At 46.2% G+C, this 13,557-nt stretch overlaps 2 protein-coding genes across 3 annotated transcripts in view; one reads left to right on the forward strand and one right to left on the reverse strand.

The window, feature by feature from the left end:
- Nucleotides 1-4,491, reverse strand: socs3b (suppressor of cytokine signaling 3b). Of its 2 annotated transcripts, none has more exons than XM_054766711.1 (3): nt 3,846-4,491; nt 1,691-2,018; nt 1-1,611 (listed from the first exon to the last, which is right to left on the reverse strand). In XM_054766711.1, the coding sequence occupies exons 2-3, from the start codon at nt 1,817-1,819 to the stop codon at nt 1,096-1,098; spliced, it is 645 nt and encodes a 214-aa protein (XP_054622686.1). In that variant the 5' UTR covers nt 1,820-2,018; nt 3,846-4,491; the 3' UTR covers nt 1-1,095. The 2 variants fall into 2 exon arrangements, with proteins under 2 accessions (XP_054622686.1, XP_054622685.1); XM_054766710.1 differs by having other exon boundaries at nt 2,510-4,491.
- Nucleotides 3,854-13,557, forward strand: part of LOC129176560 (CDP-diacylglycerol--glycerol-3-phosphate 3-phosphatidyltransferase, mitochondrial) — a 15,568-nt gene continuing 5,864 nt past the window's right edge. Inside the window, exons 1-6 of the mRNA XM_054766705.1 lie at nt 3,854-4,056; nt 5,344-5,554; nt 5,857-5,934; nt 11,562-11,661; nt 11,736-11,925; nt 12,300-12,478. Of these exons, the coding sequence (XP_054622680.1) occupies nt 3,941-4,056; nt 5,344-5,554; nt 5,857-5,934; nt 11,562-11,661; nt 11,736-11,925; nt 12,300-12,478 (874 nt within the window). The 5' untranslated portion in view covers nt 3,854-3,940. The remainder of the gene's footprint in view (nt 4,057-5,343; nt 5,555-5,856; nt 5,935-11,561; nt 11,662-11,735; nt 11,926-12,299; nt 12,479-13,557) is intronic.

The following is a 13,557-nucleotide window of genomic DNA, read 5'->3' on the forward strand; positions in this document are numbered from 1 at the left end:
TAACATGGGACGTACAACCTGTGTCGTCTTTTTTTTTTTTTTTTTTTTTAAATCTTACCAAATAAACTGATTTGAAATGCGGCGATTAACACTGAAGGTCTAGTTTGGGTTTTTTTTGAGCGGTAAAATTATTGAAATGTATGAGTGCCGCCACGCTGATTCATGTACTCGCCTCTTAATACTTCATATGGCGTCTCAACTCCGAACTTGGCGTATTAATAAACCAATGCGTATGTATGTATGTGTGTGTACACGTGTTTGTGTGTGTGAGACTTAGCAGTGTCGTGCAATGAAATGAATGTATCTCATCCGGAGCGAAAATTGGGAGCTACGTACATTTTCATTTAACAGCATTTGAGATGAGAACCAGTAAAAAATAATTTGGGGGTGGGGCATTTTGATACAGTTAGTGCATTAAAGATGCTCAAAGCAATCCAATGTCGTCAGTATCCACATCTTAGCTAGGTGATGTGGTGTCATATCTAATAATATATGTCATTAATAATTCATTGTATTTTTAAAATATGCCAATTAAAAAAAAAAGAGCTCCAGGCCAAAAATAGCCCCTGTGCCTCACTTTGGACACCCCCACATTAAGACTTCACGGCATTTTGGCTCCGGCGCACGCCAGACCATCATTTCCTGACCCCGCCCCATTGCGGCGGCACCACGCCCACCTCTAATGTCCTTTTTCCTAATCCCATTTCCCGCTCTTCTGGCCAGACCCCCACCCCCCATGATCATCATCACCTCATGGAGCGTTATTGCGCTGTTTGCTTTGGTCCCGTGTGAAAGACGGAAGCGGCCCAGCGGGGGGCGGAGTGGGGGGCGGGGTGGGGGGGCGGGTGTAGACATTGAAGTCTCCCCGCCCCCTCATCTCTAAGCACGTCGTCGCTTCGTCTTCTACGAGGCTCTGGTCTGCGTCCGAGTCAGTCGTAGGAGAGTTGACCCTTGACCTCTGGCTTCAGCTGAAGGTCACTTGACCTCCCAGCCCCCCCAAAAAACACTGACCTCACACTGGTGGCTGAGGTCAAGTCTGGGTCTCCCACTGAGAACTGGTCCATAGTGTCCACGTCCTGGGAATCTTCCTGTCAGTCATATGGGGGCGTCATACTCCTCCAGGAAGTCTCTGAGCGTGTGCGGGAGCTGCTGGACCTGCTGTGACCCTCCCAGGCCTTGATTGTTCAGGGTCCTCCTGCACATGTGCTGCAGGGACGACAGAGAGTTGAGGAGGGGTCGCCGCAGCTCCAGGGGGATCCGCTCCCCGCCAGTGTGGATCAGGTAAACACCGTGGCCTTTCAGTTCACCGCCCTCCGGCCCCTTCCCCATGTAGTGCGCAATGAGTTTGAGCACACAGTCGAACTGGGGGGGTGCCTGGGTGCACTGGGAGTCGGGCTGCAGGAAGAAGCCACTCCCCTCGCTGTGAATGCGCAGGTTCTTGGTCCCGCGGCTCGTCTGGACGGAGAGCGTGAAGAAGTGGTGATTGTCCGAGGAGTCTCGGATGAGAAAAGTCCCAGGGGGCTCAGAGCGGAGCAGGGAGCTGGCCTCCCGCCCCCCCACAGCGCCCCAGTAGAAGCCACTTTCCTGGAGCTTACCCAACGCACGCATCACCTGCAACAGGTGAACGCTTTTTTAACTTAACTTTTTTCCGCCAAAAAGTTTGGTTTGAAAAAAAAGAAAAGAGACTGACCTGCTGGTAGTGTGCGTGCGAACTGAAAGGCTTGAAGTGATGCGGGGTGATGTCGGACCGCTGAACCCTGCCCTCGGAGGGGGTCGCACCGCTCATGGCGCGAGGCTCGCGTCCATGAGGGGCCACCATGACGCCACCGCCCCCCGCCTCCGCCTGCCGGGGAGGCAGGGGGTCTGAAGCAGACACTCCAAGGTGGACTGGCGGAAAGGTGCAGGACACCGACGGGGAGCGAGGGGTGGGTGGCGGGCTCACACACCGGGGCCAGGGCCCGGGGGCAGGGGAGTCCGATGCATCCAGAGAGGGGCTGGGAGAGAGCACCTAGACACAGCTGTACAGAGGAGGTTACTGATGGATGCGGCAGGGAGAACCATTCATGCGCACAGATCACTGACAGCCTCAATGGAGCTCGTTTTACACGCAAACGGCACTTGTGGCTACGGTGACAAATGCATGAATGGCGGCATCTAGCGCAGCTTAAATTAGACATCGCAATGCAATGTGCAGACCAGACAGCAACTGGATCCTGATTGCTTTCAATTGCCTTCGATCGTTTCTGCGCCGCAACAGGGGGATTGAAAAATAGGGTGACACAGAGAACCCATCCTCTATCCACCTCCACAACTTGTGCATCAAGCGTGCTGGCCACAGTGGCCCCTTTCTCCGGTTACACTTGGAGAGGGGGCCCCGTGTTGAGCCTGGAGGAGGAGGGGGTTAACTTTGCCGGCTAGCAAAAACAACTCCATAGCGAGCTAGCATTAAAAAAGACGTCCATGCTAAAATAAACGCGCATTCTACTTTGCGCACGAGCCGTCAACTTACCTTGCGGATTGACACAGCCCCGCGCCGCAGCTCGCCACGAAAAGAGACGCTCGGCAAACTACCCGAGAGTAGTGCTAGATGGAGGATTATTAGCTCAGGCATTAAAATCCCCTCGGCGAAGTATTCTCCACCAAAAAAAAAAAAAAGTCTGTGAGGTCGCCTTCCTGGCCGAAGGAGCTCGGCGGCTGTGCCGTCTGCAAGTGGAGGTAGCCGGACCGTATGTATGCGTGTGCGTGCGTGCGTGTGCGTGTGTGTGTGTGTGTGTGTGTGTTGGAAGGTTACCGGAGGTTGTTTCCAGTGAGTAAAGCCGATCGTAAGGCCCCGCCCCCTTCAGTCCTTCCAGTAAACTCGCACGGGGCCGCGCGCGCGCACGGGCTGGCGCACGGGCACGTGTGCTCGGGCAGACTGCCAAGAAATAGTCACGTGACCACTGCAGGCCTACTTCCTGGTAATGCGCACACACGTCAAAGGTTTGACATATTGTTTTTTTGTGTGAAAAAAGGCAGGCTTTTTTCAATAAATGTTCTATGTTGGGTAGCTGAAATTAATTGTCTTACATCTTTACATAAAGTGTGCTTTCATCACATTCAAATTGCTAATGGTAGCCGTTGAATTTATTTCCAACAAGCTTAACAAGATCACATTAAAGAACATCACGTCCTTATGCTTGCACAATTCCGAAAAGGAGCCTGAAGAAGCGGAGCTTATTTTTACTGATCGTTTGTTCGCTTCCTGTGTTTAACGTGTTCCCATATTCTAATAGGTAACTGACTGAATCCTTGAATACTGAATTAATTAGAGTACATAATAAATAATATTCTATATACCCTTTAACACCATACACTTTTACTATTTATTTAAACTCTATCATTGTGGATTGGAGTGCTGTAAAGTACCCGAAGAGTCCAAAAACATTTCTACTATCAATTGTTTCATCTTGTTGATGTCAATGTGCATCTATTATCAAATGCACAAGTTACACCTTACACCTGTACAAAGACCACAAATTATATGTGTGGGTGTTACACACATTTAATGAGTGTTTGGTCGGAAATAAAGCTTGTATAAACTAAATTTACTGCACGACAGGAAATGTCACACCTTTGATAATAAAAAGGTGTAACCTTTCAAAAGCAAGGTTACGTTTTTTTATATGCTACATGGAAGGTTCATACGTTGTATTTGTATATTAGTGTACCTGAAGTGTATTTGTATGGTATTTGAGCAATATTTGTGTGACATTTGCATAAGGTACACGTCAGTGTGCACGATGACAGCTAGATCCTGTAGAAGTTATACTAGTTCCAGTCGAAGTACAGTTAGAAGTTATACTCACTGCAAGGCTGCAGGACTCCAGTCGGTTTCCACCTCAAGCGCTGTGTCTCGTCCTCGAGTAAATAAAGTTTTTTTCAAACGGACTCTGCTTCAGCAATGGCGGCCCCCATGTCGTGGAGGAGGCTGGTGTACTTCGTGTACTCACCGGCCTTGGCCGGGGTTTTCACGCGAATATCCGACCGGCTCTTCCGTGCGCGGGACAAAGGAGGCGGGTAAGTGACGCGGTTCGAATAAGACACTGAACTGAGGACGGAATCCAACCTGTCTGCCTCTAAGATAGGCATCCCGTTGACAGAGTCAGTAGCCTCCGAATGCTAGCACGTTTTCTATTTTTTATAAATAACGCGTTTACCGCCAAGATCGATGGGACAGACGACTCGCGAGCCACAAAATTGTGCTTTTAGCTTTAAACGCTCAGAGGAAAAGTAATTAAAAGGCTAAAGTTGGAGAATGTATTCCCGTAAATGAAGCGCGTTGCTATACGTCACTGCGGAAGTTTGTTATGAAAGAACACGAGTCGTCATTTCAGCTACACCGGAGCAGGAGTTTTACCTTACACGACGTAGAACGGCAGACTATCGGAAAGGTTAACGATGGGGCTAGTTCATTTTGCCTGTCCTCGATAACCATCGGTATGCATGCTCTGCGCTGATTGGTTGTTAGGTTCTGAGATGGGATTGGCTGTTTCACAGTTAGTCCCGCCCAGACTACCTTTAGCTATACTGTTGATTACTACTAAAATAGGATGTTTTGAAGATTAAGACAGTATGCATTTGGGGACGTTGAAAAATATTTTTTGTAGTAATATAGTTAATGGACGATACCAGGTTATAATAGCAGCTGTAACCTTGGATGAAATTTAGTATTTATTACAAAGATAGGAAACATTTGTGTTTAAAAACATCCTTATAATCTAGTTTAGGGGTCACCAACTTTTATCGTTGTTGTACAGCAAACGCACAGCAGCATCCAAATGTTTGTCTGATTGTGGCATATTGTTTTATGGCGTTTGTGTGTTTTTGGTTTTGGGTCATTTCTGCATTTGGAGCTTTTGGATGTTGCTGTGCGTTTGGAGATGACCTGTTGGAGACCTCTGACCTGGTTTCTCGCCAACTTTTTGGAGGCAGAGGTCACAATGGAAAATGTTTTGCCAGTTTTGCTGTGGCAGAAGCACATCTGCAAGCGTGTCATATCAAGCCAAGCCAAGCTAGCACCTGTTGGACGTACAAGGAAACAGAGAGGGTTATTGTCTTCCTGCTATGTAGCCTAGTGTTTGTAGCATCAAAGCAATTGCAACTCAGTCATTTAGTCACAAAGAAAATAGAACAGACAGCTTGCTGACATGTTAGTATTTCATTAAAACTAATAATCTTCCGTAATGATCCATACTTACGGGATGCTAACAGGCTGTTTGTATGTTTGGGACAGCATTGCATGGAGCATGACCCTCAAGGTTGTCATCTTATCCCTGTGCTACTATTCAAATTTCCATCCTGCAGCTCCTCTGTGCTGCTTCTGGCACCCCTGCTGGCCAAAGCCCAGCCGGCACACGAGCATGTCTCCAGCCCGGCTGGGTCAGCCGGGGCTCAGGGCGTGCACAACCTCAACGGCCACTTCCGATGGATGGCGGAGCACGCGCCGGCCTTCCGAGTGAATGGTGCCCGCATCCACGTCCTCACCTCGCCCGACCAGTTCTACCAGACGCTAAAGGTCAGCTTTGTGCAGATGCAAAACAGCAGTTGTGACAGATAAACCTCTCGTCCACACCTTTCTACTCACCTTAGAAAGACATGCATAATTGAAATGTTACTTAATTACTGGTAATTACAAATTACCACTTCCTCCTCACTGAATAAGACATTAAAAAATACAGAATGAACCTTTTAAAGGCCCCAGCTGCTCCGAGAGCATGTGACAGCCTGGAAACACAGCTGCCGTCATTTGTGGGAATCACGCTCACATCCCCCCCTTCATACTTAAAATTCATTGTTTCTCTCCCACTTTCCCATCAGACACGTGTGAGGACTGCAAAGAGACGAGTGGTGTTGGCCTCGTTGTATCTGGGAACGGGTCAGCTGGAACAAGACCTGGTGAGAGACGTGGTGTGTGTGTGTGTCTGTGTGTGTGTGTGTTTTCTAGAGAGTGAGACATCTTGACTTTGGGCAGGTGAGAGCAACATCAGCCCAAAACACCAGCTCAGGCCAAAGAGCTGGTCAGAAATGCCAGAAAAAGTGAGTCATTCATCTTCAAGAGAAGAATAAAAATGTTCCCCAAGCCAACAAAAAGGAATGACTGCAAAGTGTTGAGGTTTTACGTCTTTAAGGACAGCAGTGTTGGCGGGTGATAGCATGCCTGCAAGCCCAACATACACAGCGTGAAAAACCACAGTCTGGACTCACATTCAGCCCCCCCCCCCGATGTTTTTATTATAAAAACACAAATCTTAACTGTATGAGCTGCAGAGAAGCTGAGTCACACGTTGAAAAGCCTGCGAATGAGCTCCCGTCGCTGCCAAAATCTTAAAGGATGAGTCATAGGCGCTCCATGCGGAAGATAGCCAAGATGTTTTTGATGTTGTTTTCTCTGAGTTTGATCGGGATTCGATGCACGAAAAGGAGGTCAGAGAGTAAGGGTGTGACCTCCCTGGGAACACACAACCACTGTGGGGACGAGATGCTATGGTACAATAAACTGAATATTATATCCAATGTTGTTGTCCCTCGCTACATTGCGGTTTGAACATCACTCTCATCGTTGTTTTGTTGTTGACTATGGCCTATTATTACAAAAATATTGAAAGACCAGTCATATGTAGTATTCTACACTGGTCACTAGGTGTCAGTAATGTTACATTGATGAGACATTACCTTACATTGCATTACCTTAACTTGCAATGCATTGAGTCAGTCATGGATGTAGAGTTCTCCCATTCCATGTGGAAGTGGTAAGTTTTTGGCTTCTTTGTCCTTCCCCACTCATTTTCAAAATTAAGAATAAATAAATAGGAGGCTAACTAATTATCTAGGTGGCTTACTATGCTTAAAGCGGCGACCGTCTCTTGCAGACATCCCGTAGCCTGCGCATAAAAGTAGTGCACTGTGGTGTAAACAAAGACGGAGTTTCAGTAGTGCAGCAGTGTCAGTTATTTTACAGATGTACGTATACGTACGCCAAATGCATGTCAGACTGGCTGCCGTGCATATCAAGCGACAAACGCCATAGAGAGGATGAAGGATAGGCTGATTTGAGAACAAGGAACTTTCCATGTGAGTTATGTCTTATTATCGCTTATCATGTCTAGATATTAGGTAATAGGAGTGCAAAGGTGACTCTAGTGGGGTTATTTAATGTCTACGAGGGGCCTAATAATGTTAAAAACAGTATTTAGAAGGTCATGCACAGGTTTTCTGTGCTCTTAACTACAAAAATATTGAATTTATTAATAGTGAATCCTACATTGTGGAAATTCACTCAGAACCAATTATCTGTGATAAATGAGGGACGACTGTACTTTTTTTTTTTTTAAGCCTTTGTCAGTGTCAACAGACTCACGTTACCTGTACTGCAGCAAGCCACTAAAATCAGTCTTGCACGGGTCCACATTTAAAAATCCAGAAAAGCCACACCCATCAGTAATCAAGGGTTTCATTTACAAAGGTTGCGTACGCACAAAACCGAGTACGAGTACTGTTCCTATGACGGCGATGTAAGTTGAGTTTCAGCGTAAGTCGGAACTTACACCTAAATTATAGATAGATGAGGACCTAAATTACTCACACTGTACACAGAACAGACAAAGGACAGTAAAAGAAATTACATCCATCCATCCATCCATCCATCTTCTTTCCGCTGATGTGCGGTTGGGTCGCAGCAGCAGCCTAAGCAGGGAAGCCCAGACTTCCCTCCCCCTGTCTACTCCCTCCTCCTGCTCCTCCCAGCGGATCCCACAGCGTTCCCAGGCCAGTTGCTAGACATAGTCTCTCCATCGCGTCGTGAGTCTTCCGCAAGGCCTCCTACCGGTCAGACGTGCCCGCCTCCAGGGAGTAGTCCTGACCAGATGCCCGAGCCACCTCACCTGGCTCCTCTCAATGCAGAGGAGCAGCAATTATACTCATTTCTGACAGCGCTTCCCACTCATGAGAAAACTAATTTCGGCCGCTGGTAGCAGTGATCTTGTCCTATTTTTCTCACTGCGGTTGTCTTGCACACTGGAAGGGCGTTGCAAAGGAGGGAGAGACAGGCCTATTGGGAGGAGAGAATGCAATAACAAGATCATTACGCCGCTTTGTTATTACTGTCCCTTTCATAGGAGCAGATCCTTTCACATGTTTTAATATACCACCTTATCTTTCATGATGGTCACGGTGTTTGAGCGGCTTGGACCACACATGCAGCCAACGCTGCTCGGCATTTCTCCACCTTCTGAGCATTTTGCCATGTCTAATTTCACTTCACTTTTCACAAAAACCTTTCTATTCTTTGATGCATTGCAAGGGAAAAAAGTTATCTAGTGATGTCCTTGCTCGGTGTTGCTCAAGGCAAGACTACGTCTGCTCCAAAGAGGAGGTGAACTATTCTCTTCGGTGACATATTTTGGCACCAGATGCTCAACCCTTGTCAAGTCATTGTAAAGGAAAGCTGGTTGGATGTCAAGAATGACAAAAAGTTGCCACGTTGTGGACTGCTGTGGCCTATTGCGCAACTGTGCACAACGTACAGTAGCTTGGCGTGCTCTTAAAAGAACAACAGTTTTGATAGACGCAATTACTGTCAGCTGCCAAGTATCAGTGAGTAACATGCCTTTTTGTGGTGCCAGGAAAGGTTGCACGTACAGGGAGGGATTCAGGTAGTGAGCATAGAAAATATCAGCGCACGTATTGTTTGACTATTTGTGCGGATGGCTTATCTTATATCTTCGCTTATCTCATACCGGCGCGGCAGATTCTGATCTTTTAATAATAGCACACATGCTGGTCGCACTAATTAAAGAGATGTCATGTTAGTTGAAAGATGTTTCCAACAGGTAGTTACTCCAATCAGCCTTGTATGTGTGGGCGTGATCAGCTACCAACACGAGGGTGCCAAAGCAGTACAGTACAGTTTGACATGTGAAACAGGGTACCTGCTGTAAACCAGCACCTTCTCATGTAAACCCAGACCTGCAACTGGGGTGGCACCATTCTGCAACAAAATTACAGATTCCAATTTTCTAACACAGAAATTACGTTGTGATCGTTCTCTGGGGCGTCTCTTTCTGCTGTTGTTCATGGCAGGTCCCGGAAGGACATTTAAATGGGCCACTTTTTTGATAGAAAGACAGAAAAATAACCTTATCAAGTCAAAAACATGCAGCGTTAAGCATGCAAATTACTTTAAAAATGTAATTTGTTATAATTACACTACCGATCAAAGGTTTTAAAACACTCCCAATTTCTCTAGAGGAAACACGTACATTTTTAAGTGTTAAGATGGTCTGTTTCTGTTCCATTGTTAACCATTTTTGTAGCGACAAATTACCTTCTCCAATACAATGCTGTTCAACTGATGTTCACGAGGGTGTAGTACTTTGTACCACAGTGTGTTCCGAACACTGTTTTTATGCAGACAGAGGAGGTGCACTCCTGATCAAAATCTTAAGCCTATTATTAGTTAAACAATATGCATATTTAAGCAAATGTTACTTAAAAAAAAAAAAATCAAGCCTAAAAATGGCTAAATGAACTAAAATACAAGTACAGTATAAGGCATTCAGAAGACTCATTCAAAGACGTTGTGAAGCTATGTAGTATTCTACACTGGTCACTAGGTGTCAGTAGTGTTACTGTAAAGTTTGAAGAGACACATAAGCACCAGACTTGATGGCCGGAACAACAGGCTTTTATTTCAGGTTTGAATTGCTTATAACAGGCACCATAATCCCAGGCTACTGTTGCGCACATAAGCTGAAACTCCACTCCGAACACCCAATGTCACTCCCGCTCAGCTCCCCTAACAGGGGAACACGTTTACAACAACACACACGAGCACAAGTCTTATTTATGTCTTATTTTCTGTTATTATGTCTATATATTGGGTAATAGAAGTCTGTAGGTGAGGGCTCTAATAATGTTAAAAAAACATATTTAGTAGGTCATAAATAGGTTTTCTATGCTATAACTACAAAAATATTCAATTCATAAATAAGGAATCCTACTTTGCGGAAATTCACTTATCACGGGCGGGTCTGGAACCAGGGAACCGCGATGCACAAGACATTAGTGTATTGCATTACTTTTTTGAAAAAAGCTTCAAATGCAGTATTAACGAATTTTGATTTAGCCTTGTTTTGGCTGTGATTCATGAGATCAGGCTGAGGGCGGAGCCTGTGACTTGCAATTCTCTACCAAAACTCTGGGGGGGGGGGGCAGGGTTTTCCTGAGATTGGGCAACTACAGTACAAGTCTTGTTGACTACAGAACTACAGAACAGTGGCGACATCTGTCTTGTCGATATTGATATCAGCGCATAGTCACGTGCCACGTGTCAGGAATGAAACCTAGGGATGCTCCGATCATACTTTTATGCTGCCGATTCCGATACTGATCATCCATGAGTGAGATCGGCCGATACTGATCACATGTATTAACTGTAAATTTTTCAATTTATTTATTTTATTGCCTTTATTTTTGTATTATTTGACACAAGCCTGAATTTGATTTGATGCATGTTTTGGAGTAACACGAATACAAAGGAAATAAACTGCTCAATCATTTATTTTTTTACCTCTAGATAACAAAAATAACAGAATAAAATAATACAAATAAATATTGTTATTGAATAGAAATGTGTCCTGCTTATCTTCAAAGAGAATAAGCAGTGTCCAGGCTGCTGGGGTGTCCAGCTTTCATCACTGGTAGAGCTGTCAACTATCCATCCATTTTTTTTTTTTTTTTCTATACCGCTTCATCCTCATTAGGGTTGCGGGGGCATGCTGGAGCCTATCCCAGCTGACTTCGGGCGACAGGCGGGGTACACCCTGGACTGGTCGGAGCTGTCAACTATTTGTGTTTTATTTATGACGGCCAACATTTCCATTGTACGCTACTTTATTTACCAAGCACATCTCCACTCCAACCTTTATGCTAGTTTGTGCTCATTTGTCATGATATCAAGGCATGAAGTCTGAATTGCACACATAACTCGGAAGAGTTGAAGCAAATATCTTTATTGTATATTATTTCTGTTGATTAAACAATCACACACAAATACATGACATCATTGGTATAAAGACAACAAGATAGTAAAGTGAGTCTGAAGATGAGAAGGTAAGCGGATCACTCCGGCTAGCTGGTTAGCTGCGGTCAGTGACAGCAAAGCATGTAAAGAAAGATGCAAGAGAAGTCGAAGCAGTGATTGGCTTTGAAAGGCATAAGCCGATCACGTGTGTTTTACAGAAATCGGCCGATACTAATCGGTGGCCGATCGATCGGAGCATCGCTAAGAAAACAATAATGGTAGTAAACAGGAGCTTATGAATGATAATAGCAAGAGAGCCTCGCTGGTGGTGCTGGCCATCAGCAGGTAGAACCAGGGCAGCAGAGCCAACTCGCCCTGGCTGGTGAGACTTGGTGGGGAATCGTTGGCATTTAGAATTTAGATCAACATTGCAATTTGCTTTGTGCAGCCACACCTGCACCTGTTGCGTTTTGACTGCTTTTTGAAATTGTTGTTGCTGCAGGTGGACTGCATGCAGGAAGCTTTGCAAAGCTCACAAGAAAACAGCCACGCCCCCGACCTTAAAGTCTCAGTGTTGCTGGACTACACGCGAGGTTCACGAGGTCAGCCCCCCCTCACCCCCCGTGCCCACAAAAGGCCGATCATCCTCGACTCCCCGTTTTTTTTTTCTTTGCAGGGCAGGTGAACTCGAGGAGCATGCTGCTGCCTCTGCTGCAGCGCTTCACCTCACAGATGCGCGTGTCTCTGTACCACACCCCGGACCTGAGAGGCCTGCTGAGGCTGCTGGTGCCGCAGCGCTTCAACGAGACCATCGGCGTGCAGCACATCAAGGTCTACCTGTTTGACGACAGCCTCGTCATCAGCGGGTGGGTCATTAAAGGCTTCTAATCCATTCTTGGAAAGGGTTCAGAGCCCAAAAAAAACAAAAACAAATGCAGAAATGTGGGGATTTCCTATCCGGTGCTGTGCCTTTCACAGAATTGGCAGCTCCGTAGATAACGTAAACAAACAGGAGCGCATGCTAAACTAATTGCAGTCCACATACCCGTCAACGATTTGCCTGGGAAACATTTAATAGTTCATAGGCCTCATCCATCTTCTAAGCAATGGATTCATCTACAATATGCAAAGGTTCAACGAAAGGCCAAAAATGACCCCAGGCCCGCACTTTGGACACCCCTGCCATATGGGAAGTGCTCTTCCTCACCACATCTTTTGGACCTTCTTGTGTATTTTTCAGGGCCAACCTGAGCGACTCCTACTTCACCAACAGACAGGACCGCTACGTCCTGCTGGAGAACTGCCGCGAGCTGGCCGACTTCTTCTCGGAGCTGGTGGACGCTGTCGGAGACGCTTCCCTGCAGCTTCAGCCCGACGACTCTGTCACCGTGCAGGAGGGCATGGTGCACCCGTACAAAGGTATACTGTAGGCATATTACAGTCATAATTGGTTTGTGCAGCCCACACATACACTGACACTCACCATCCACACTGTTCGGTCTTATTATGGTAGCTGCGGTTGCAGCGGTGTACTGCATCATACAGAGAGGCTAATATTTATGTGGCGTGTCCTTACGCAACCACAATAATAAACATATTGCCCAATGCATTTCTCTAAACTAACGCGAGTATTGTAGCAGGTGTACCGAAGTGTATGTCCACGCACGCGCTTACATGGCGTAGACTTCCAGGATGTCAGTTTGAGGGGTGAATGACATCATGTCTGCCAGACTGCGGAAACAAACACCAAGAATAGAGTCGTGATGTAACAGTGATTCTGCAAGATGATATGCCCTCGGACACACACATGGGCACCAGCACGCACACACACACACACACACACACACACGTTTGCATGTTAATTCATCAATACGCACTTGACATAAAATAATAACAGAGTTTGTCATAGTATTTGCGTAGTACTTGGTAGTAGTAGGCTGTCACAGTAGTAGTCAGTCGGGCCATACAAACATGTCATCATTGGACGTGTATAGATTTAGTAATGAGTTATGTTATGTTATGCTGGACATACATTGTGTATATTATACACCAGCCATCACCACGTAGCGGACCTCGGTCCAGATACGGACCCATGACTCGGGTGGGCATCGAGTCTTGAGCATCGATGGGAACGTTCCGATTCTCCCGGGGTCGTTGAAATGATTTTATTGATTCCTACATTTGATGCTCGCTGACCGGAAGAAATAGCCGCGAACACCAACGAGGAAGAAGCCGGCTGGCACCAGCGAAGAAGAAACAGCTAAAAAGTTCACTTCATAAAAAAGAGCGGTCGGTTGCATCACAATGATGTCATGCAAAGGCGGGTGTGCGGTCAACATGATTATTGTTCACACATTCATGCTGTAGAAATACCACAGTTCCTCTGGGCAGTCAGACGCAGGGAAGTCAAAGAAGAATTGAGGTCTGTCTCGTGCCAATGTCAGCCAGGGTTGCAGTGTGCTAGCGGACGTGGAAGTTGGGTGTAAATAAAGGATGGG

This window comes from Dunckerocampus dactyliophorus, chromosome 2 (assembly GCF_027744805.1).
Source record: "Dunckerocampus dactyliophorus isolate RoL2022-P2 chromosome 2, RoL_Ddac_1.1, whole genome shotgun sequence".
Taxonomy (NCBI): domain Eukaryota; kingdom Metazoa; phylum Chordata; class Actinopteri; order Syngnathiformes; family Syngnathidae; genus Dunckerocampus; species Dunckerocampus dactyliophorus.

What these genes read in the sequence shown, in the direction of transcription:
- socs3b (XM_054766711.1), bottom strand. Translation starts at nt 1,819, where the DNA reads ATGGTGGCCCCTCATGGACGCGAGCCTCGCGCCATGAGCGGTGCGACC. An exon ending in CGCACGCACACTACCAGCAG is followed by an intron (nt 1,612 to 1,690) that starts GTCAGTCTCTTT and finishes CACCTGTTGCAG; the next exon opens with GTGATGCGTGCGTTGGGTAA.